The sequence below is a fragment of the Anomaloglossus baeobatrachus genome, chromosome 2 (assembly GCF_048569485.1).
Source record: "Anomaloglossus baeobatrachus isolate aAnoBae1 chromosome 2, aAnoBae1.hap1, whole genome shotgun sequence".
NCBI lineage: Eukaryota > Metazoa > Chordata > Amphibia > Anura > Aromobatidae > Anomaloglossus > Anomaloglossus baeobatrachus.
The window spans coordinates 348,401,032-348,425,955 of NC_134354.1; the positions used below are offsets into that span (position 1 = coordinate 348,401,032).

Consider the following 24,924-nt stretch of genomic DNA (forward strand, 5'->3'; position numbering starts at 1 on the left):
CCAGATCTGTATGCCCCCAGTCCTCCCCACCAGATCTGTATGACCCCAGCCCACCTCACCAGATTTATATGCCCCCATCCCCCCCCCTCCTGATTTGTATGCCCCCAGCCCCCCTACCAGATTTGTATGCCCCCAGCCCCCCACCAGATTTGTATGCCCCCAGCCCCTCCACCAGATTTGTATGCCCCTAGCCCCCCCACCAGATCTGTATGCCCCCACCAGATCTGTATGCCCCCCCACCAGATCTGAATGCCTCCAGCTCCCCTCACCAGATCTGCATGCCCCCAGCCCCACTCACCACTGCTCCTGTCAGCACTACTAACATTAGACAGAAGGTTTTTTTCACCGCACTCCCGATGAGATAGCATCGAGCCTATTTCTAGTTAAATAATAAAAGATTGTAAGCGTGCCAGCAGGGCCCTCCCTCCTCTTGGTATGTACTGAATGTGTTACTTTGTAATGTCTGACATTGCCTGTAAATGTCTCCTCTGAATTGTAAAGTACTGTGGAATATGTTGGTGCTATAGTACTGTTGATTTGCAGCCCTGGGGTGCTGGATTCAAATCTCACCAAGGACAACATCTGAAAGGAGTTTGTATGCTCTCCCCGTGTTTGTGTGGGTTTCCTCTGGGGTTCTTCGGTTTCTTCACACACTCCAAGGATATACTAATGAGGAATTTAGATTGTGAGCCTCAATGGGGACAGTGATGATGATTGTGATTAAGCGCTGTGGAGTATGATGGTGCTATATAAGTGAGCATAATAAATAATTACTTTAACATTATAACAGATATAGCTGAGGTGGCAGCACAAGGACCAGAACAAAAAAAAGAAAAAAGGCTGCCCAGTCCACACTGCCACCCTAAACACTGTCATTACCTTGCCTTTTTGTAAATACAGCACTTTAATTAACCCTTTCACGACCGGCCGATTTTTCGCTTTCCGTTTTTTTTTTTCGCCATTCTTTTTCTGAGAGACGTAACTTTTTTATTTTTCAGTCAATATGGTCATGTGAGGGCTCATTTTTTGCGGAACGAGCTGTACTTTTAAATGAAACCATCAGTTTTACCATATTGTGTACTAGAAAATGGCAAAAAAATTCCAAATGCTGAAAAATTGCAAAAAAAGTGCGATAGCACTATGGTTTTTGAGATATTTTATTCCCTGTGTTCACTATATGGTAAAACTGATGTGTGGGTGTGATGCCTCAGGTCAGTGCGAGTTCGTAGACACCAAACATGTATAGGTTTACTTTTATATAAGGGGTTAAAAAAAAATCGGAAGTTTGTCCGAAAAAAGTGGCGCACGTTTTACGCCATATTCCGTGACCCGTAGCGTTCTCATTTTTCGGGATCTTAGGCTCAATGACGGCTTATTTTTTGCGTCTCGAGCTGACGTTTTTAACGGTACCATTTTTGCGCAGATGCTACGTTTTGATCGCCTCTTATTGCATTTTACGCAAAAGTTGTGGCGACAAAAAAACGTCGTTTTGGCGTTTGGAATTTTTTTGCCGCTACGCCGTTTACTGATCAGATTAATTGATTTTATATTTTGATAGATCGGGCGTTTCTGAACGCGGCGATACCAAATGTGTGTATATTTTTTATTTTTTTAACCCTTTAATTTTCAATGGGGCGAATGGGGGGTGATTTGAACTTTTAGGTTTTTTTGTTTTTTTTTAATTTTTTAAAACTTATTTTTTTACTTTTTTTTTTTATTTTACTAGTCCCCCTAGGGGGCTATTGCGATCAGCATTCCGATCGCTCTGCAGTATCTGCTGATCACAGCTGGAAGGCTGTAAACAGCAGATACGCTGTCTTTCTCTTTTGCTGTGCCCCGGGCACAGCGAAAGTGAAACCAATTCATGTGTAGTACAGGAGTCATCACATGACCCTGTACTACCATGACAACTATCGGGAGTCACGTGATCGCGTCACGTGACTTCCGGTTTCGGCGGTAAGTAAAAACTTTACCGCGATTGCGCTTATAATGGCGCTGTCATGTATTGACAGCGCCATATAAGGGGTTAATCGGCACGAGCAGATAACGATTCTGCTCGTGCCTAGCAGGCACACATCTCAGCTGTGAAAATCAGCTGAGATGTGTGCCGATCGCGGCATGCTGCCGCCGGAGGACCGCGGGCAGTAAGATTATGTCATTTAGGACGTAATTTTACGGCCCGCGGTCGTTAAGGGGTTAAAGGAAGTATTCCCAGCACAGTAATTATTCATTTAATCATCATCACTAGTGTTCTGATGGCTGGGATACCAATTGATTCCAAGACTCAAGGCCGAGCAGCTTCAACATGGCATCCCTGCAATGTTTTCCTGCACAGAAATGCTCCCGGCTCATTTACTTGAATGGAGCTGATGGGGACTGCTGGCAACAATTCAATGAAGGAAAAAGAAACAGAAAGACACAGTATTAAATCACTAATGTGGCCACTTCATCCCCAGAATCAATGGGGTTACAGAGGCAGAACATTCAGTGATGGCATCATCTAAAAATATGCCATCACTAGGATGGCACTACACTTTTGAGTGAAGCTTCACTTCTGGAAATATTTTGATCCATTTATCCTTGGCATAACTCAAAGAATGGAAGAAATATTAAAGGGGTTATCATTAGAGTTGAGCGCGGTTCGTGGTTCGTGGTTCTCCAGTTCGCGGCTCGAGTGATTTTGGGGCATGTTCTAGATCGAACTAGAACTCGAGCTTTTTGCAAAAGCTCGATAGTTCTAGAAACGTTCGAGAACGGTTCTAGCAGCCAAAAAACAGCAAAATCCTAGCTTGGTTTCTGCTGTAATAGTGTAAGTCACTCTGTGAATCAAACTATTATCACATTTCAGTGTATAGTGTGCGTGAACAGCGCCTTCAGATCACTGCTGTTTCTATAATGGCGATCGCCATTTTTTTTTTTTTTTTCTTGTCTTCCTTCCCTAAGCGCGCGCGTCTTGTGGGGCGGGCCAGCATGTCAGCCAATCACAGACACACACACACCTAAGTGGACTTTGAGCCAGAGAAGCAACGGCATGTGTGATAGGATCTGCATGTCACATGTCCCTGCATTATAAAACCGGACATTTTCTTCACGAACGCCATTATCTGCCTTCTGCGTCTTTGGTGTCAGACATCACTGTCGCAGCTCCGTCCTCCTGAGTCCTATAGCCGATACAGCTGTATGCGCTGCATACACAGCGTTAGACAGCTTAGGGAGAGCACATTCTAGCAGTCCTTTTAAGGGCTCAAAGCGGCAGGGTCAGAGAGCCATAAGTGACAGGTCCTGCAAACAGCAACAGCGTCTGTGTAGCCCAGGTCAGGGATTTCCTCCCTGCATTTCACCATTAGGAGGGAATAGAAAGGCAGGCTTCCATTCCTCTACCCAGAGCACCACAATCCTGCCACTGTACCCTCTTGTCCTCTGCACACTCCAACTCATTCTAAGTAAGCCATTATACTAGCAAACATTCAGTGTACCTAGTGGCATCCTATACGTGGCTATTGGACTTTGCTATAGTCCCACTAGTGCAAAGACATTTGCAGAGCACGTCTGCCTGCATTGCACACTCAAACTTTTTTAAACTCAGCCATTATACTAGCAAACACTCACTGTACCTAGTTGTATCCTAAACGTGGCTATTGTACTTTTGTCAATTCACAGTATTGGAACGTTATTTGCAGGACATCTGCCTGCATTGCACACTCAAACTTTTTTAAACTCAGCCATTATACTAGCAAACACTCACTGTACCTAGTTGTATCCTAAACGTGGCTATTGTACTTTTGTCAATTCACAGTATTGGAACGTTATTTGTAGGACATCTGCCTGCATTGCACACTCAAACGTTTTTAAACTCAGCCATTATACTAGCAAACACTCACTGTACCTAGTTGTATCCTAAACGTGGCTATTGTACTTTTGTCAATTCACAGTATTGGAACGTTATTTGCAGGACATCTGCCTGCATTGCACACTCAAACTTTTTTAAACTCAGCCATTATACTAGCAAACACTCAGTGTACCTAGTTGTATCCTAAACGTGGCTATTGTACTTTTGTCAATTCACACTACTGCAAATCTATGTGCAGCACCTCTGCATGACAACCTCGTGCTCTGTTTTTAATAAGCTATAATGATAGCACAAAATACTGCCATTTTGTGGCATCATAGAACTGGCTGTTGTATTCCATTAGTGCCCCACTGGTGACAAGCTATTTCTAGCACCTCTACATCACACCCTCATGCACATTTTGCTACGCTAATGTTATAGCAAACTCATGGAATTCATTGCTGCATTTCATAATTCGGAGGGATAGAAAGTCAGGCTTCCTTTAGCTTTTCCTTCTGTTCATAGACAGCATCTCCAAGACAAATTTCCCCTCCACGTCTAAGTGTGGAGAGGCAGCTAGTGCGCATGCGTGTGCCGATGTACCCCAGCTGCAGCATAATTACAGTGTTTCGCCTAGTGAGTATGCTCAGCCTGACTGTGCCATTCCTGACGCTAAGTTTTCATTTCGGGATACAGCGCATGCTCCCACACTAAGTGTGAAAAGCCTCTTTGCACAGGTGCTTGCATTCCGTGCCGGGTATAAGTCCTGTTTTGGGCATAGACACCATGCTAAAGCTGATAGTCTTTTTTCAGAGACTGTATTTCATGATACTGAGCATGCTCAGGCACTTCCTGCATCAGAGACTAGGTCCGGTAATGAACTCTTTGGCCCTGGCCCTGATGTGGGGGTCCCATATAGACCACAGGGCATCAGGTGTCCTCCCAAATGTCTTGCAGAGGCCCACACCTATGACTTGTCACCGCATTATTGATGCTCAGACGATGACTGGTGAGGTGTTTGGGTCATGGCAGCCATGAGGTCATCATTGAAGTTGCGTTTCCAAATAGGACGCTAGTTATGCCACTCATGACGTGTCACTCTACTTTTGTCTCCAGGAGGTGCATTGTGGTTCACCCTGGTTTGGGGCGGACCCAGGTTATAAAAGGGGCTGGAGCCAACCAGGAGGTGCGCAGTCTTCTATTATGCTCCGAAAGAGCACACCTCCATGTGTTGAACCCATTGCGGCTTTAGGCCAGAGGTAGGCAGGGATCGGGTGGTGGATGCAGGCCACCACCACAGTTGGTAACGCAGAACGGTTAAGACCAGCTCCTGTCCTAACAGTCCTGCTTGTGCAGCCCAGTGGCATTAACAGGCCTGCTGCTGCTGATGCGCTTGCTGTCCACAGGTGTGGCCCCTACGCACACGGTCAGCGTACTCAATGGCCCCTGTGTTGTTAACAGGGAGTTCCTGGGCTGGGTGGGCATGTGGACCCTGTGACGCTAACAGGGCTCACAGTCTCCAGATCCGAATGGCGTCTAACTCGGTTCAGGCTACTATTAGTTTCATAGCCACACAGCTCTGTATCCTCCACCAAACCTTCAAGTTGCCAACCTCTCCTTTTCCAACTGGGAGCACGGTGGACACTGACTGCTGATGGGGATATATACCTTTCTCTTTCTTTTCTTATTAATTTTCGTTATATATCGGTCACAGATTATATACCACTTTATCCAAATCTGCCAGTCCCACTGTAACAGATGTTGTTTCTTCAGCAAATGTTACAGTTGCTTAACCACCAAATCCACGGACCAAAACTTTTTTCCCCTTTCCAACACACCTGTTCCCCTTTCCAACAGCATCTGTCCTTTTTCAACTCATTTTGGGATATGACCAAAAGTGCAACTGTGCAGGGACACCGTACTCAACGCCATCTCAGCACAGCAGCCATCCCTCGGTCCCTCCGATGTGGACAAGTAAAAGACCATTTCCTCCTATCCATGACAAAGCGTTGAGATTCACTCTGTGCAGCACTGGTGTTTAGTGGACAAGTAGATCTAAGATTGCGTACCACATTCTGCAGATACTCCTGTATACGTGCGTCTATTTCTATGGCAGGAATTAGTTCGCCAAATTTTGTCTTGTACCGGGGATCTAACAGTGTGGCAACCCAGTATTCAGGATTAGTTCAAATTCATACAATCCGAGGGTCATGTAGGTAGTGCAGCAAGAAGGCGCTCATGTGTCTTGTGCATCCAGGAGGACCAAGTCCTTGGTGTGTTGGTGGCAGAGAGGTGAGAATCGTGCATCCTTCCTCTGCCCTCTCCCCCCAACCTCGCACAACCGAAATGTGAGCAAGCTCTCACTCATCTGCTGAGTCTTCCATGCCCATCGCCAGTTCGTCCTCCATTTCTTCATGGGCTCCTGCACTTTCATCAACACTTTTTGCTGATACTATGCGCCCTTGTTAATCCCTCTCCCTCACCATGACTGCCGCATAGGTGCCGCTGACCATCTGGACCTCGTAGATCTTGTTATCCCTTCCGCATATGACTCCTCCTGTACTTCCTCCCCTTCCTCTTGTCCCAACACCTGACTCCGAATAATAATTACAGTGTGCTCCATCATGTAGATGACCAGAATTGTCACGCTGAGAATGACATTGCCAGTGCTAAACATCTTCGTCGACATTTCAAAACTGTGTAGCAGGGTGCATAGGTCCTTGATCTGACACCACTCCAGCAGCGTGATCTGCACCACCTCTGGATCAAGTTATCCCAGGCTATATGTCTTACCGTATTTCAGCAGGGCTCTGCGGTGCTGCCACACACGCTGCAACATGTGCAGATTCAAATTCCTGCGTGTCGAAACATCGCATTTACGGCGTTTAACTGCCAGACCCTAAGACTTCCGGAGTGATGAAAGTTGTTGAGCTGCTGTGTGCGCACGATGGAAGTGAGCACATAGCGAGCGTGCCCACTGCACAAGGCCATGTAGGCCGTGATGGTGTTTTAAAAATTGCTGGCGAATTCGGTTCAACACGTGAGCCCTAAAAGGCACGTGTGTCACATTGCCCTGAGGATGGCCCGCAGCCAGGTTTGCATCATTGCCGCACACGGCTGTTAAGTCACCAACGGAGTCCGCTCCGTCAATTTGTACTCCGGTCGCCAGGTGACAACGTGTTCCTTTCATGAATAGTGCTGATGATGGGAGAGTAGTCGATGCCAGCGGCGCAGGTGGACGCAGGTTATGCTCACCCACTGGGCTGCATTACCTTGACAGATGCAGAATCTCTGGTTGAATGTAGCTGGTGGGTATCTCACAGATGAAATACCATCATTCAGCTACAACCAATGGGAAGACACCACACCCTTTTTTATGCCCATCCTGTCTGCAGACCACTGCCAGACATAGCTATGAACCTCTGGTTAATTTTACCCCCAGTTCAGTTTTATGATTTTGTGTGCTTGTTACCTGACTACTTTTCCTGCTTGCTGTTTATGTACCTTGTTGGCCGATACGCATTTCACCTCTGCTTGTTTTCTGATTCTTTCCTGGCCGTCCCATTCTGTTCCTGTTCCTCAATTAATGTTTTGACCCTGCCTGACTACTATTCTCTGGAATAGCGGTGTGACTCACATTTCCCATACATTTCAAAGTAAAACTTTGACCGCCTGATGGCATTGAGCTCTGCTGCCAGCATAGTAAGGAGGTGTGTGGTAGTCCTTGTGCGCAGTTGCAAGGAAGGGTGGCCTGACCACACAGGGTTTGCGCCAAGGTAGAGGACCCACACGAGGTTGAAGAGGCAGAAGCAGTGTATTAACTTCTACATACAGAACAAGGATTGAAACAACTCGTGGGGACGGCAAGACTTGTACAGCAGACCCTTCTCCATCTCTCACCATAGTTTGCCAGTGCCCAGTCAGTGACATGTAATGACCCTGTCTATGCTTACTGGTCCAAGTATCTGTGTTGAAATGCACCCTGTCGCACACAGATTTTCTCAAGGAAGTGGTGATGTTGTGTGCGACATGCTGGTGTAGCGCGGGCATGCTTTTCTTGGAGAAGCAGTGGTGATTGGGCATCTGGTACTGGGGCACAGCGACAGACATAAGGTCTGTAAAATCCTGTGTGTCCACTACGCGTAAAGGCAGCATTTCGGTAGCCAACAGCTTACAGAGGGATAGAGTCAACCACTTAGCGTTGTCATGGGTCGCAGTAAGTGGCCTTTTATTTAACCACATCTGAGGGACAGAGATCTGGCTGCTGTCTGTAGACGGTGTTGAGTAGGGTGTCCCTGGAAAAATGCAGGTTTGTGAGAAAAGTGCAGGCGGAGACATGATGTTGCCTTCATCTTGCCTTCAGATCTGTTCATCTTGTATCATTTTTAAAAAACACAGCAAGCAAGGGTTACTCCAAGCGGAGTCTACCTTTTTTCCCCAAATTGGGCACACAGACACCCCATCAGTGGCAGGACTTGTGCCCTAGTTGCAAACAGGATGTTTTGATTTGCATCAAGCACATTCCAAATCCACAAGCATTTACTCTCCCCAGGATGACACAGGGGTAGTAAATTCCTTCTGGATCCATGACTTGTTCATTTTGATGAACGTCAGTCTGTCCACATTGTCACTGGACAGACGCGTGCGCTTATCTGTCAGCACACACCCAGCAGCACTGAAGACACGTTCAGAGACAACGCTGGCAGCTGGACACGACAAAATCTTCAAGGCGTAACTGGAGAGCTCTTGACATTTTTCTAGATTTGAAGCACAAAAGGAGCAAGGCTCCATTTGCAAAGTCATTGCATCGATGTTCATTTGGAGATACTCCTGTATCATCCTCTCCATCCGTTGACTATGTGACACACTTGATGTCTCTGGTGGCCTTGCAAAGGAGGGTCTAAAAAAATTATGAAAAGATTCCATAAAATTGCTGTTACCAGCACCAGATACGGTCCTACTGGTACGGGTAGACTGTTGAAGATGACGAGGCCGTCCCATGTTTGTCAAGTTACAACTGGGAGAATCACTCCCTTCACCTGCACGGTTGTTTGGTGGAAAAGCCGAGCTAAGATCGAGTAACAGCTTCTGCTGATACTCCTGCATACGTGCGTCCCTTTCTATGGGTGGAATTATGTCACAAAATTTGGACTTGTCCCGGGGATCTAATAGTGTGGCAAGCCAGTAGTCATCATCACTTCTAATTTTGACAATACGAGGGTCATGTTGGAGGTAGTGCAACAAGAAGACACTCATGTGTCTTGCGCAGCCATGCGGACCAAGTCCACGCTGTGTTTGTGGCATAGAGGTGCTAACCGTTCTTTCTTCCTCTGTCATCTCCCCCCAACCTCTTTCAACTTAAATTTGACCAAGGTCCCCCTCATCTGCTGAGTCTTCCATGTCCATGGACAGTTCGTCCTCCATATCTTCATGTCCTCCTGCACCTTCCTCAACATCTCGCCTGCTACCATGCGCCCTTGTTGATCCCTGTCCCCCATGGTCCCATGCCTGCCGCGTTGGTGATGATGAACGTCTGGACCTTGGTGATGTTGTTGTGTCTTGCGCATATGAATCCTCCTGTAGTTCCTCCCCTTCCTGTTGTCCCACCCCCTGACTCCAAATAGTGTTTAGCGTGTGCTCCAGCATGTAAATGACTGTAATCGTCATGCTGATAATGGCATTGTCAGCGCTAAACATATTCGTCGCCATGTCGAAACTGTGCAGAAGGGTGCATAGGTCCTTGATCTGAGATCACTCCATCAGGGTGATCTGCCCCACCTCTGCATCTCGTTGGCCCAGGCTATACGTCATGACGTATTGCACCAGGGCTCTGCGGTGCTGCCACAGTCGCTGTAACATGTGGAGAGTTGAATTCCAGCGTGTCGCCACATCGCATTTCAGGCGATGAACCGGCAGGCCGAAAGACTTCTGGAGCGATGCAAGTCGCTCAGCTGCGGCGGTTGAACGGCGGAAGTGAGCACTGCAGACAGTTTCCGTGCCCTGGTCAGAAGGCCATCTAGGCCGGGATAGTGTGTTAAAAATTGCTGGACAACAAGGTTCAACACGTGAGCCATACAAGGCACGTGTGTCACCTTGCCCAGGCGAAGGGCCGCACCCAGGTTTGCAGCATTGTCGCACACGGCCTTACCAGGCTGCAGGTTGAGTGGAGACAACCATTTATTAAACTCGGACCGCAGAGCTGACCACAACTCCTCAGCTGTGTGACTCTTATTCCCAAGACATGTCAAGCTAAAGACCGCCTGATGCCGTTGCGCTCTGCTGCCAGCATAGTAATGAGGGGTGCGTCATTCCTTCTGCGCAGTGAGAACGCTGGTGGCCTGACCAGGCAGGCTTGGGGCGGAGGTGGAGGACCCAGATGAGGTGGAGGATGCAGAAGCAGTGGCGGAACTTGGACAGACAGAGGATTGACACACAAGTCGTGGGGACGGCAAGACTTGTGCAGCAGACCCTTCACCATCTATCACCATAGTTACCCAGTGCCCAGTCAGCGACATGTAACGTCCCTGTCCATGCTTACTGGTCCAAGTATCGGTGGTGAAATTCACCCGTTCACACACAGAGTTTCTCAAAGAAGCGGTGATATTGTGTGCGACATGCTGGTGTAGCGCGGGCACACCTTTCTTAGAGAAGTAGTGGCGACTAGGCATCTGGTACTGGGGCACAGCGACAGATATAAGGTCTCTAAAATCCTGTGTGTCCACTAGGCGGAAAGGCAGCATTTCTGTAGCCAACAGCTTACAGAGGGATAGAGTCAACCTCTTCGCTTTGTCATGGGTCGAAGGAAGTGGCCTTTTATTTGACCACATCTGAGGGACAGAGATCTGGCTGCTGTGTGTAGACGGTGTTGAGTAGGGTGTCCCTGGAAAAATGCAGCTTTGGGAGGAAAGTGCAGGCGGAGACATGATGTTGCCTTCATCCAAAGTTGGTGCTATCGATGTCTGAGAGAGCTGTACACACTCACTTGTTTCCCCTTCCAAACCAACTGACGACCTACCAAGCAAACTGCCTGTTGCGGTTACAGTGGTGGAAGTTGTGGGTGGAAATACAGGTGTGACAGCTGTCCCCACAGTCCTAGAAGATGACGAGCGCGCGGATGCCCTGGAAGGGGCAGGCGGTGGATGGTTGGCTCCACTAGGCCGCATTGCAGCACGGTGAGCTTCCCACCAGGCCATATGATATTTATTCATGTGACGATTCATGGAAGAAGTTGTCAAACTGCTGAGGTTTTGACCTCTACTAAGATAACCATGGCAAATGTTACAGATCACATAATTTGGCCGATCTTTTTTTATGTCAAAAAAGGACCAGGCTAGGCAAGGCTTAGAGGCCATGCGACCTGTTGATCCACCCCGAATAATGCTCAGAGGCAGAGTGGTGGCTGAGGATGCAGTTGTAGACGTGCTACCAGTGCTCCGACTGTGTCCAGGAAGGCGCCAGGTTACTTCGACGTCGGTTGCATCCTCCTCCACCGCCTCTATTGACCTCCTCGAGTGTCTGACTGTGGGTTGACAGTAGGTGGGATCTAGAACTTCATCATCAATTGTTGTGTTTGCACTCCCCTCCCCCTCAGACCGAGTTTCTTCTTGCCCTGACCGAATATTTAAGTTGTCATCCCAATCGGGTATCTGCGTCTCATCTTCATCAGTATGTTCCTCATTGCCTATAACCACAGTTGTTGGAAAGGCAGCATTTTGGTAGCCAACAGTTTGCATTTTATGAAAGTCAACCTCCAAGCCATGTCATGCCCTTCTAAAAGCATGTATAACACAGCGAGGGGACTCCAACCACAGTCTCCCTCGTTGCCACTCTCTGGGCCACACACACCCCACTTGACTGGCATCGGTTGAGCCCCCTTTTGAAAAAGAAAAAGATGCTTTGCATGAAGCACTCTCAAAAATACGCGTGCCTTTCCCGTCCCCTGGCTGACCCCGGGGAAGAAAAGTCCTCTGAGAGCCATGACTTGTTCATCTTGGTTCTTTTAGAAACACAGCGAGGGGACTCCAACCACAGTCTCCCTCGTTGCCACTCACTGGGCCACACACACCCCACTTGACTGGCATCGGTTGAGCCCCCTTTTGAAAAAGAAAAAGATGCTTTGCATGAAGCACTCTCAAAAATACGCGTGCCTTTCCCGTCCCCTGGCTGACCCCGGGGAAGAAAAGTCCTCTGAGAGCCATGACTTGTTCATCTTGGTTCTTTTAGAAACACAGCGAGGGGACTCCAACCACAGTCTCCCTCGTTGCCACTCACTGGGCCACACACACCCCACTTGACTGGCATCGGTTGAGCCCCCTTTTGAAAAAGAAAAAGATGCTTTGCATGAAGCACTCTCAAAAATACGCGTGCCTTTCCCGTCCCCTGGCTGACCCCGGGGAAGAAAAGTCCTCTGAGAGCCATGACTTGTTCATCTTGGTTCTTTTAGAAACACAGCGAGGGGACTCCAACCACAGTCTCCCTCGTTGCCACTCACTGGGCCACACACACCCCACTTGACTGGCATCGGTTGAGCCCCCTTTTGAAAAAGAAAAAGATGCTTTGCATGAAGCACTCTCAAAAATATGCGTGCCTTTCCCGTCCCCTGGCTGACCCCGGGGAAGAAAAGTCCTCTGAGAGCCATGACTTGTTCATCTTGGTTCTTTTAGAAACACAGCGAGGGGACTCCAACCACAGTCTCCCTCGTTGCCACTCACTGGGCCACACACACCCCACTTGACTGGCATCGGTTGAGCCCCCTTTTGAAAAAGAAAAAGATGCTTTGCATGAAGCACTCTCAAAAATACGCGTGCCTTTCCCGTCCCCTGGCTGACCCCGGGGAAGAAAAGTCCTCTGAGAGCCATGACTTGTTCATCTTGGTTCTTTTAGAAACACAGCGAGGGGACTCCAACCACAGTCTCCCTCGTTGCCACTCACTGGGCCACACACACCCCACTTGACTGGCATCGGTTGAGCCCCCTTTTGAAAAAGAAAAAGATGCTTTGCATGAAGCACTCTCAAAAATACGCGTGCCTTTCCCGTCCCCTGGCTGACCCCGGGGAAGAAAAGTCCTCTGAGAGCCATGACTTGTTCATCTTGGTTCTTTTAGAAACACAGCGAGGGGACTCCAACCACAGTCTCCCTCGTTGCCACTCACTGGGCCACACACACCCCACTTGACTGGCATCGGTTGAGCCCCCTTTTGAAAAAGAAAAAGATGCTTTGCATGAAGCACTCTCAAAAATACGCGTGCCTTTCCCGTCCCCTGGCTGACCCCGGGGAAGAAAAGTCCTCTGAGAGCCATGACTTGTTCATCTTGGTTCTTTTAGAAACACAGCGAGGGGACTCCAACCACAGTCTCCCTCGTTGCCACTCACTGGGCCACACACACCCCACTTGACTGGCATCGGTTGAGCCCCCTTTTGAAAAAGAAAAAGATGCTTTGCATGAAGCACTCTCAAAAATACGCGTGCCTTTCCCGTCCCCTGGCTGACCCCGGGGAAGAAAAGTCCTCTGAGAGCCATGTCCACATTGTCAGTGGACAGACACGTGTGCTTATCTGCCAGCAGACCCACAGCAGCACTGAAGACAGGTTCCGAGAGAACGCTGGCTGCAGGACACGACAAGATCCCCAAGACGTACGTGGCGAGCTCAGGCAATTTATCAAGATTGGAAGCCAAGAATGAGCAGGGCTCAAGTTGCACAATAATGGCATGTTTCCTTGCATATACTCATATATCTGTGTGTCCTCCTCTTTTTCCTTGTCCAGCTGTTTTGTTTTCGCATGAGTATATGTCCTTGTCACTTTCCCATGTGTTGTGAGTTGTTTGTGACCTTTTGGACACCTTTGAGGGTGTTTTCTAGGTGTTTTTCTGTGTTTGTGATTGCCTGCCATTGTTTCCTATGCAGTTCGAGTTCGGTTCGTCGAACGTTCGACGAACCGAACTCGAACGGGAGGTCCGTTCGGCGAACCAACCTCGAGCCGAACCGCGACCGGTTCGCTCATCTCTAGTTATCATATGATATATATTAATGGGGCATAAAATGGCCATTTGGGCTTAATTCCTGCACTATAGATTTGATAAGCATTTTCATATCAGTATTTGCCCTGATTTATATTTATTTTCTTGGCATCCACTTTGAATGAATAAAATGTACAATGTGTGAATGAGGTCCCCATAATGTGTTGGCTTCTGCTTGTTTGAAACTATAACCTTGTCGCCAATCACTATTTGTTTGAATACTCTCTGAACAGTTAGTAGGGTACTGTCTCTCTGCCAGGATCCAAAATGGTCATCTACAACAGAAAGGGTTTGCAGCTGATCCGCGCTCTGGCTGAAAATTGGGGATTTTCTTACCCATCAACTTAGAATTTACAATTTGGGTTAGACAACCCAAGTAAGTGACAACTCCTTTAATTCTTCATTTTACAGGACATATACAAAGTTTAGGCATAGAGGTGACAACAAAACAATTTACTTCTTTGACGAGAAACCAATAGTCATCTTCCACGATTAACCTATTGAGGACAAAAAACTAGGAATATAAGCAGTAAGGCACCACAGAAATGCTTCTCAGAGTTAGTGGGCTCCTGTAAGGTTTTATAGCAATGGAGCAAACAAAATGCATTCTCTAAACACCACAGGTAATGTCAGTTGAAGGATGTCCATGTCTTCTAGAAGGTGGCATTAAGAATTTTTTTTAACAAAGGTAATCTAAATTCTTGTATATCAGACTTCCCTTGGTCCCATAATGAGGGGAAGCAAAAGAGTCATGTTACCGACAAGTCTTTCTTCAAATTGTCTTTCCTACTATTTTTGTTAATCCTGTGTCACTAGTTTTCATCCAAATTGTGGAACACTAGAATAGAATTGTAGATTTTTAGAGCAGGTCCTAATTTCAGCCCCAAGATCTTCACCAAATCTTTTCGAGTAAGCAGGAGGAAGGCCTCGCCATCTATTTGCTGTAGGAATAAAAAGAAAAAAAAAACAAACATGAAAATGGATTAAGAGAATTTTACAACAGCCAAGAAAACAAAAACACATAAAACATGCCCGTGTATATATTTCTTAATCCCTTAATGAGTAGGTGTGAAAACGTCTTTATTTTTTAACTGACATGGCTGGATAAGGATTTGTTTTATGTGAGACTAGCTACAATTTTTTTAACACTCTTTTCAGGTACATGTACATATCTGTGCAACTTCAAAAGAAGGGAATTTTGTTTACTTACCGTAAATTCCTTTTCTTCTAGCTCCAATTGGGAGACCCAGACAATTGGGGTGTATAGGCTATGCCTCCGGAGGCCGCACAAAGTATTACACTAAAAGTGTAAAGCCCCTCCCCTTCTGCCTATACACCCCCCGTGCTCCCACGGGCTCCTCAGTTTTGGTGCAAAAGCAAGAAGGAGGAAAAAATTATAAACTGGTTTAAAGTAAATTCAATCCGAAGGAATATCGGAGAACTGAAACCATTCAACATGAACAACATGTGTACACAAAAAAACAGGGGCGGGTGCTGGGTCTCCCAATTGGAGCTAGAAGAAAAGGAATTTACGGTAAGTAAACAAAATTCCCTTCTTCTTTGTCGCTCCATTGGGAGACCCAGACAATTGGGACGTCCAAAAGCAGTCCCTGGGTGGGTAAAATAATACCTCGTAATAGAGCCGTAAAACGGCCCCTTCCTACAGGTGGGCAACCGCCGCCTGAAGGACTTGTCTACCTAGGCTGGCATCCACCGAAGCATAGGTATGCACCTGATAGTGTTTCGTGAAAGTGTGCAGGCTCGACCAGGTAGCCGCCTGACACACCTGCTGAGCCGTAGCCTGGTGCCTCAAAGCCCAGGACGCACCAACGGCTCTGGTAGAATGGGCCTTCAGCCCTGAGGGAACCGGAAGCCCAGCAGAACGGTAAGCTTCGAGAATTGGTTCTTTGATCCACCGAGCCAGGGTTGATTTGGAAGCCTGTGACCCTTTACGCTGGCCAGCGACAAGGACAAAGAGTGCATCCGAGCGGCGCAGGGGCGCCGTACGAGAAATGTAGAGTCTGAGTGCTCTCACCAGATCTAACAAGTGCAAATCCTTTTCACATTGGTGAACTGGATGAGGACAAAAAGAAGGTAAGGAGATATCCTGATTGAGATGAAAGGGGGATACCACCTTAGGGAGAAATTCCGGAATCGGACGTAGAACCACCTTGTCCTGGTGAAACACCAGGAAAGGGGCTTTGCATGACAACGCTGCTAGCTCAGACACTCTCCGAAGAGAAGTGACTGCTACTAGAAAAACCACTTTCTGCGAAAGGCGTGATAGAGAAATCTCTCTCATTGGCTCGAATGGTGGTTTCTGAAGAACCATCAGCACCCTGTTCAGATCCCAGGGTTCTAAAGGCCGCTTGTAAGGAGGAACGATGTGACAAACCCCCTGCAGGAACGTGCGTATCTGTGGAAGCCTGGCTAGGCGCTTCTGGAAAAACACAGAGAGCGCTGAGACTTGTCCCTTAAGGGAGCCAAGCGACAAACCCTTTTCCAGTCCAGATTTAAGGAAGGACAGAAAAGTGGGCAAGGCAAAAGGCCAGGGAGAAAAACCCTGAGCAGAGCACCACGACAGGAAAATTTTCCACGTCCTGTGGTAGATCTTGGCGGACGTTGGTTTCCTAGCCTGTCTCATAGTGGCAATGACGTCTTGAGATAACCCTGAAGACGCTAGGATCCAGGACTCAATGGCCACACAGTCAGGTTGAGGGCCGCAGAATTCAGATGGAAAAACGGCCCTTGAGATAGCAAGTCTGGTCGGTCTGGTAGTGCCCACGGTTGGCCGACCGTGAGATGCCACAGATCCGGGTACCACGACCTCCTCGGCCAGTCTGGAGCGACGAGGATGACGCGGCGGCAGTCGGCCCTGATCTTGCGTAACACTCTGGGCAACAGTGCCAGCGGAGGAAACACATAAGGGAGCTGAAACTGCGACCAATCCTGAACTAAGGCGTCTGCCGCCAGAGCTCTGGGATCTTGAGACCGTGCCATGAACATCGGTACCTTGTTGTGCCGGGACGCCATGAGGTCGACGTCCGGCACCCCCCAGCGGCAACAGATCTCCTGAAACACGTCCGGGTGAAGGGACCATTCCCCTGCGTCCATGCCCTGGCGACTGAGATAATCTGCTTCCCAGTTTTCCACGCCTGGGATGTGAACTGCAGAGATGGTGGAGGCCGTGGCTTCCACCCACATCAAAATCCGCCGGACTTCCTGGAAGGCTTGCCGACTGCGTGTGCCGCCTTGGTGGTTGATGTATGCCACCGCTGTGGAATTGTCCGACTGAATTCGGATCTGCTTGCCTTCCAGCCACTGCTGGAACGCTTTCAGGGCAAGATACACTGCCCGTATTTCCAGAACATTGATCTGAAGCGAGGACTCTTGCTGGGTCCACGTACCCTGAGCCCTGTGGTGGAGAAAAACCGCTCCCCACCCTGACAGGCTCGCGTCTGTCGTGACCACCTCCCAGGATGGGGGTAGGAAGGATTTCCCCTTCGATAATGAAGTGGGAAGAAGCCAAAACCAAAGGGAAGCTTTGGTCGCCTGAGAGAGGGAGACGGTCCTGTCGAGGGACGTCGGCCTCCTGTCCCATTTGCGTAGGATGTCCCATTGAAGAGGACGCAGGTGAAACTGCGCGAAAGGGACTGCCTCCATTGCTGCCACCATCTTCCCCAGGAAGTGCATGAGGCGCCTCAAGGGGTGTGACTGGCCTTGAAGGAGAGATTGCACCCCCGTCTGTAGTGACCGCTGCTTGATCAGCGGAAGCTTCACTATCGCTGAGAGGGTATGAAACTCCATGCCAAGATATGTCAGCGATTGGGCCGGTGTCAGATTTGACTTTGGAAAATTGATGATCCACCCGAAACTCTGGAGAGTCTCCAAGGTAGCGTCGAGGCTGTGTTGGCATGCCTCTTGAGAGGGTGCCTTGATCAGCAGATCGTCCAAGTACGGGATCACCGAGTGACCCTGAGAGTGGAGGACCGCTACTACAGTAGCCATAACCTTGGTGAAAACCCGTGGGGCTGTTGCCAGGCCGAACGGCAGTGCCACGAACTGCAGGTGTTCGTTTCCTATGGCGAAGCGCAAGAAGCGCTGGTGCTCTGGAGCAATCGGTACGTGGAGATAAGCATCTTTGATATCGATCGATGCAAGGAAATCTCCTTGGGACATTGAGGCGATGACGGAGCGGAGGGATTCCATCCGGAACCGCCTGGTTTTTACGTGTTTGTTGAGCAGTTTCAGGTCCAGGACAGGACGGAAAGACCCGTCCTTCTTTGGAACCACAAACAGGTTGGAGTAAAAACCGTGGCCCTGTTGCTGAAGAGGAACAGGGATCACCACTCCTTCTGCCTTCAGAGTGCGCAGCGCCTGCAGAAGAGCCTCGGCTCGCTCGGGAGGCGGGGATGACCTGAAGAATCGAGTCGGGGGACGAGAGGTGAACTCTATCTTGTAACCGTGAGACAAAATGTCTCTCACCCAACGGTCTTTTACTCGTGGCAGCCAGGTGTCGCAAAAGCGGGAGAGCCTGCCACCGACCGAGGATGCGGATTGAGGAGGCCGAAAGTCATGAGGAAGCCGCTTTGTTAGCGGCACCTCCGGTGGTCTTTTTAGGACGTGACTTAGACCGCCATGCATCAGAGTTCCTTTGATCTTTCTGAGGCCTTTTGGACGAGGAGAATTGGGACCTGCCCGCGCCCCGAAAGGACCGAAACCTCGACTGCCCCCTCCTCTGTTGGGGTATGTTCGGTTTAGGCTGGGGTAAGGATGTATCCTTTCCCTTGGATTGTTTGATGATTTCATCCAAACGCTCGCCAAACAATCGGTCGCCAGAAATTGGCAAACTGGTTAAGCGCTTTTTGGAAGCAGAATCTGCCTTCCATTCCCGTAGCCACAAGGCCCTGCGGAGTACCACCGAATTGGCGGCTGCAACCGCCGTACGGCTCGCAGAGTCCAGGACAGCATTAATAGCGTAAGACGCAAATGCCAACGTCTGAGTGGTAATGGACGCCACCTGTGGCGCGGACGTGCGTGTGGCTGCGTCAATTTGCGCTTGACCTGCTGAGATAGCTTGTAGCGCCCATACGGCTGCGAATGCTGGGGCAAAAGAAGCGCCGATAGCTTCATAGATGGATTTCAACCAGAGCTCCATCTGCCTGTCAGTGGCATCTTTGAGTGAAGCCCCATCTTCCACTGCAAGTATGGATCTAGCCGCCAGTCTGGAGATTGGAGGATCCACTTTGGGACACTGAGTCCAACTTTTAACCACGTCAGGGGGAAAAAGATAACGTGTATCCTTAAGGCGCTTAGAAAAACGCTTATCTGGACAAGCATGGTGATTCTGGACTGCCTCTCTGAAATCAGAGTGGTCCAGAAACATACTCGGTGTACGCTTGGGAAACCTGAAACGGAATTTCTCCTGCTGAGAAGCCGACTCCTCCGCCGGAGGAGCTGAGGGAGAAATATCCAGCATTTGATTGATGGACGCAATAAGATCGTTCACTATGGCGTCCCCGTCAGGAGTATTAAGATTGAGAGCGGCCTCAGGATCAGAATCCTGATCAACTGTCTCCGCTTCATCAACCAGAGATTCCCCCCGCTGAGACCCTGAACAATATGATGATGTCGAGGGAAATTCTAAGCGAGCTCGCTTAGTCGGTCTGGGGCTGGGGTCTGTGTCAGAACCCTCAGCCTGGGGTCTATGAGATACCCCGGGAGGACATTGTTGGTCCCACTGAGGGGGGCCAGGGAACAAAGATTCAACAGAGTCCCTGTGCTGAGATACCGGCCTGGACTGCAAGGCTTCTAGTATCTTAGCCATAGTCTCAGAGAGTTTTGCAAACTCCGTCCCCGTCACCTGGACATTGTCAGCAGGTGGCTCCCCCTGGGCCCCTCTTAGCAGAGGCTCTGGCTGAGTAAGTGCCACAGGGGCCGAGCACTGTACACAATGAGGGTCAGTGGAACCTGCCGGTAGCGGGGTCGTACATGCGGCGCAGGCAGCATAATAAGCCTGTGTTTTGGCACCCCTGCCTTTTGTGGGCGCCATGCTATTATCTTCCCTGAGTAACACAATAGGGTATATAGCCAGAAATCAACTGTGCACCATACAGTGTAAAGTATATACCATAACCGTATAATGTATAGTTACACTACTGCACAATGGGGCTAGCACCACAGGTGCTGCTTACCACCCGCTTAAAGCGGTTGTGAGGCCACCCGAGTCCCTGCCTGGGTCTCCCAGACTTTGTCCCCCTCTGCAGCGTCCGAGGAGCTGACAGGAATGGCTGCCGGCGTCCTGAAGAGAGGAGGGAGCCGTGGGCGTGACCCAGAAAGTGCGGGAACTGGTGCCGCACTGTGCACAGTGAGAGGGGTGGAGTATGCAAAGCATGCTCCAGCCCTCCGTGCTGCTCGTTCTGTGCAGCGTCCCGCCCTTCCCCTGCCTGTCAGGGCTGGGGGTGGGAGGAAAAAAGACTAGGCCGCAAAAAGCCGGGGACTCGAGTAATAAGCGCGGCCGCCGTATAAGCGCGGCCAGCGCGGAAGTCCCCGGCGCACTACAAGTCCCAGCCGCGCCGTAGTGTTTCCATGGCAGCGGCGGTCAGCGCGGCAGTCCCTATACATAAACAGACTCAGCAACGCTGAGTGTGTAATGGCACATTTTAACCCGGTCAGCGCCGCGGTCCCCGGTGCACTAGCACACCCAGCAAAGCTGAAGTGTTGCTGTGCGCGGTCCCCACAGGGATACAGAGTACCTCCAAGTAGCAGGGCCATGTCCCTGAACGGTACCCGGCTCCTATCCAGCAGGCTCCACAGGAGTTGTGGATGAAGCACGGTCTCAGTGCCTGGAGACCGATAGGGCTCTGGGTGAAGTGGGATCCTAAGGGGGATGGGGAAGGAAAACAGCATGTGGGCTCCAGCCTCCGTACCCGCAATGGATACCTCAACCTTAACAACACCGCCGACAAGAGTGGGGTGAGAAGGGAGCATGCTGGGGGCCCTATATGGGCCCACTTTTCTTCCATCCGACATAGTCAGCAGCTGCTGCTGACCAATCTGTGGAGCTGTGCGTGCATGTCTGCCTCCTTCGCACAAAGCATAAAAACTGAGGAGCCCGTGGGAGCACGGGGGGTGTATAGGCAGAAGGGGAGGGGCTTTACACTTTTAGTGTAATACTTTGTGCGGCCTCCGGAGGCATAGCCTATACACCCCAATTGTCTGGGTCTCCCAATGGAGCGACAAAGAAATTCTTTTTTTTTAAAATGCCAATATAGAAAAAATAAAACAATGTTTTTCTTAATATAGCCCCCTAGATACAGTATGAGCCCCCACAGTCATAGAATCATAGAATGATAAGAGTTGGGAGGGACCTCAAGGGCCATAGGGTTTAACCCGCTGCGAGTGCAGGCTTTCCTAAATCATCCCAGCTATATGTTTATCCAGTTTCCGCTTGAAGATTTCCATTGATGGCGAGCACACTATCTCCAGTGGTAGCCTCTTCCACTCCCTGACTGCCCTCACGGTCAGGTTATTTGTAATGTCTAATCTGAATCTCCTTCCTTTAAGTTTCATCCCATTGCGTCTTGTACTTCCTTGTGCTAATGAGAATAGGGTAGTTCCCTCTGCACTGTGACTACCTTTCAGATATTTGTAGACCGCAATTAAGTCTCCTCTCAGCCTTGTCTTTTTCAAACTAAACATTCCTAGTTCTTTTAGTTGTTCTTCATAGGACATGGTTTGCAACTATAAAAAAGCAGCTTCTTCTTGTGCAAAAAATCAGCAAGCATGTGTTCTAAGCAGCTGCTTAGCACTCTGAAAATGAAAATCGTGAAGGCCCACAAATCAGGAGTTGCCCCTTCCTCACTTTGAAATGTAATTAAGAAATGGCAGTTACCAGGAACAGTGGAGGTCAAGATAAGGTCTAGAACGCCAAGCAAAATTTCTGTGAGATCTGCTTGTAGGATTGCTAGAGAGGCAAATCAGAACCCCGGCTTTACTGCAAAAGATCTTCAAGAAGACTGAGCAGACTATAGAGTTGTGGTACATTGTTCTACTGTTCAGAGACACCTGCACAAATATGGCTTTCATCATCAGAAGAAAAGATCGCCTGTGTCCGCACCGTAAAATTCAGTGTCAGAAGTATGCAAACGAACAAGCCTGATGCATTTTGGAAACAAGTCCTTTGGACCAATGAGGTTAACGTAGAACTCTCTGGCCACAAAGATCAAAGGTATGTGTAGAGAAAAAAAGGGCACAGAATTTCAGGAAAAGAACATCTTGCCAACAATTAAGCATGAAGTGGAAAAATCACGCTTTTGGGTTGTGTTGCAGCCAATGGCATAGGGAACATTTCATGGGTAGAAGGAAGAATGGATTCAATGAAATTTCATCAAACTATTGATGCAAGCATAACACAACTCTGTAAAAATCTGACGTTAAAAAGAGGATGGCTTCTACAAATGAATAATGATCCTAAAATCACAGTGCCCTGATCTGATCATCATTGAAAATCTGTGGCTAGACCCCAGAAGAGCAGTGCATACAAGACGACCCAGGAATCTCACAGAACTGGAAGACTTTTCCAAGGAAGAATGGAGGAAAATCCCTCAAACAAGAATTGAAACACTCTTGTCCGGCTACAAAAAGCATTTACAAGCTGTGATACTTGCCAAGGGGTTTACTAGATACTAACCAAGCAGGGTGCCTAAACTTTTGATTCAGCCCATTGTCCTTTTTTATTAATTTTAAAATTTAAAAGGATGTGTCATCTCTAAATGTATGCCATTGAGAGCTCATTTCATTTCATCTTCAACTTACATAACTGTTTATAATAACAGTAATTTTGACCAGGGGTGCTCAAACTTTTACATGCCATTGCTGGAGACTGTGTGATCGCTCAAAAATGTATATAGAAGGCTAAATGGGTCTCATAATGTGCATTCCAAATATCTGAATCGCTGGGGGAGCTGGAGGGAAATGTTACTGCCTACCCTGATGACACTCCTGTTTTGCAGCATCAATCAGAAACAAATTTGCCTGTTACAAGATCAGTTGATGGATGAAAGCACATTGAAGCAGGCATTTATGGCTGCGATATAATGCAGTTAAGCTCTATCTTCCCATAGTGCACAAATGACTCAGTTAAAAGATGAGCTTTCATATATGAGACAAAATCAGTGTGAGATTTCCATGAGCTGGCTGGTTCATGGAAATCCTGTTATCACATCCACATGAGCGTGATAACATGGAAAGAGGGCCAGTTAGGCTATGTGCGCACGTTGCGTATTTGCATGCAGTTACGCTGCGATCTGCACCGCAGCGTAACTGCATGCGTCCTACGTCCCCAGCATAATCTATGAAGATTATGCAGGAGACGTGCGCACGTGGCGTATTAGAGCACAGCGCTTCGGCTGCTGCCCGAAGCGCGCGTTCTAAGAAGTGACATGTCACTTCTTTCCTGCGCTCTGCCTGCATCCCCCGCCAAGGTTCATGTGGCTACTGTAAAGCAGATCTTAAGGCATCCGTCACATTCTGAGGTGGTGGCCATTATACAGTGGGGGGGGGGGGAAGTATTTAGTCAGCCACCAATTGTGCTCCCACTTAAAAAGATGAGACAGGCCTGCAATTGACATCATAGGTAGACCACAACTATGAGAGACTAAATGAGAAAACAAATCCAGAAAATCACCAATTGTTTTATTTGGCAAGATTTTATTTGCAAATTATGGTGGAAAAAAAGAATTAGGTCAATAACAAAAGTTCATCTCAATATTTTGTTATATATCCTTTGTTGGCAATGAGAGAGGTCAAACGTTTTCTGTAAGTCTTCATAAGGTTGGCGCACACTGTTAGTGGTATGTTCGCCCATTCCTCCATGCAGATCTCCTCTAGAGCAGTGATGTTTTGGGACTGTCGTTGGGCAACACGGACTTTCAACTCCTTCAACAGGTTTTCTATGGGGTTGAGATCTGGAGACTGGCTAGGCCACTCCATGACCTTCATATGCCTCTTACGAGTCCACTCCTTCGTTGCCCTGATGGTGTGCTTGGCATTATTATCACGCTGAAAGACCCAGACATGTTTCATTTTCAATGCCCTTGCTGATGGAAGGAGGTTTGCACTCAAAATCTCACGATGCATGGCCCCATTCATTCTTTCATGTACATGGATGAGTCGTCCTGGTCACTTTGTGGAGAAAGAGCCCCAAAGCATGATGTTGCCACCCTCATGCTTCACAGTAGGTATGGTGTTCTTGGATGCAACTCAGCATTCTGTCTCCTCCAAACACAATGAGTTGTGTTTCTACCAAACAGTTCTACTTTGGTTTCATCAGACCATGTGACATTCTCCCAATACTCTTCTGGATAATCCAAATGCTCTCTAGCAAACTTCAGACGGGCCCTGACATGTACTGGCTTAAGCAAGGGAACACATCTGGCACTGCAGGATCTGAGTCCCTGGCGGAGTAGTGCGTTACAGATGCTAGCCTTTGTTATGGTGGTCACAGCTCTATTCGGGTTATTCACTAGGTCCCGCTGTGTGGATCTGGGATTTTTGCTCACAGTTCTTGTGATCATTTTGACCCCATGGGGTGAGACCTTACGTAGAGCCCCAGATCGAGGGAGATATCAGTGGTCTTGTATGTCTTCCATTTTCTTATTATTGCTCCCACAGTTGATTTCATCACACCAAGCTGCTTGCCTATTGCAGATTCAGTCTTCCCAGCCTGGTGCAGGGTTACAATTTTGTTTTTGGTGTTCTTCGACAGCTCTTTGGTCTTCACTATAGTGGAGTTTGGAGTGTGACTGTTTGACGTTGTGGACAGATATCTTTTATACTGATAAGTTCAAACAGGTGCCATTACTACAGCGAATGAGCAGAGGACAGAAGAGCCTCTTAAAGAAGAAGTTACAGGTCTGTGAGAGCCATAAATCTTGCATGTTTTTAGATGACTAAATACTTATTTTCCACTATAATTTGCAAAAAAAAAAAATCTTGCCAAATCAGAGAAGGTGATTTTCTGGATTTGTTTTATCATTTTGTCTCTCATAGTTGTGGTTTACCTATGATGTAAATTAC

General features: G+C 48.4%; 1 protein-coding gene across 2 annotated transcripts in view; it reads right to left on the reverse strand.

Annotated features, from left to right (window-relative positions):
- Nucleotides 1–14,230: 14,230 nt before the first annotated feature.
- The window catches only part of L3MBTL3 (L3MBTL histone methyl-lysine binding protein 3), a 126,114-nt gene continuing 115,420 nt past the window's right edge, over nt 14,231–24,924 (reverse strand). For both annotated transcript variants that reach the window (XM_075335992.1, XM_075335991.1), the window contains one exon: nt 14,231–14,786. In XM_075335992.1, the coding sequence (XP_075192107.1) occupies nt 14,658–14,786 (129 nt within the window). In that variant the 3' untranslated portion in view covers nt 14,231–14,657. The remainder of the gene's footprint in view (nt 14,787–24,924) is intronic.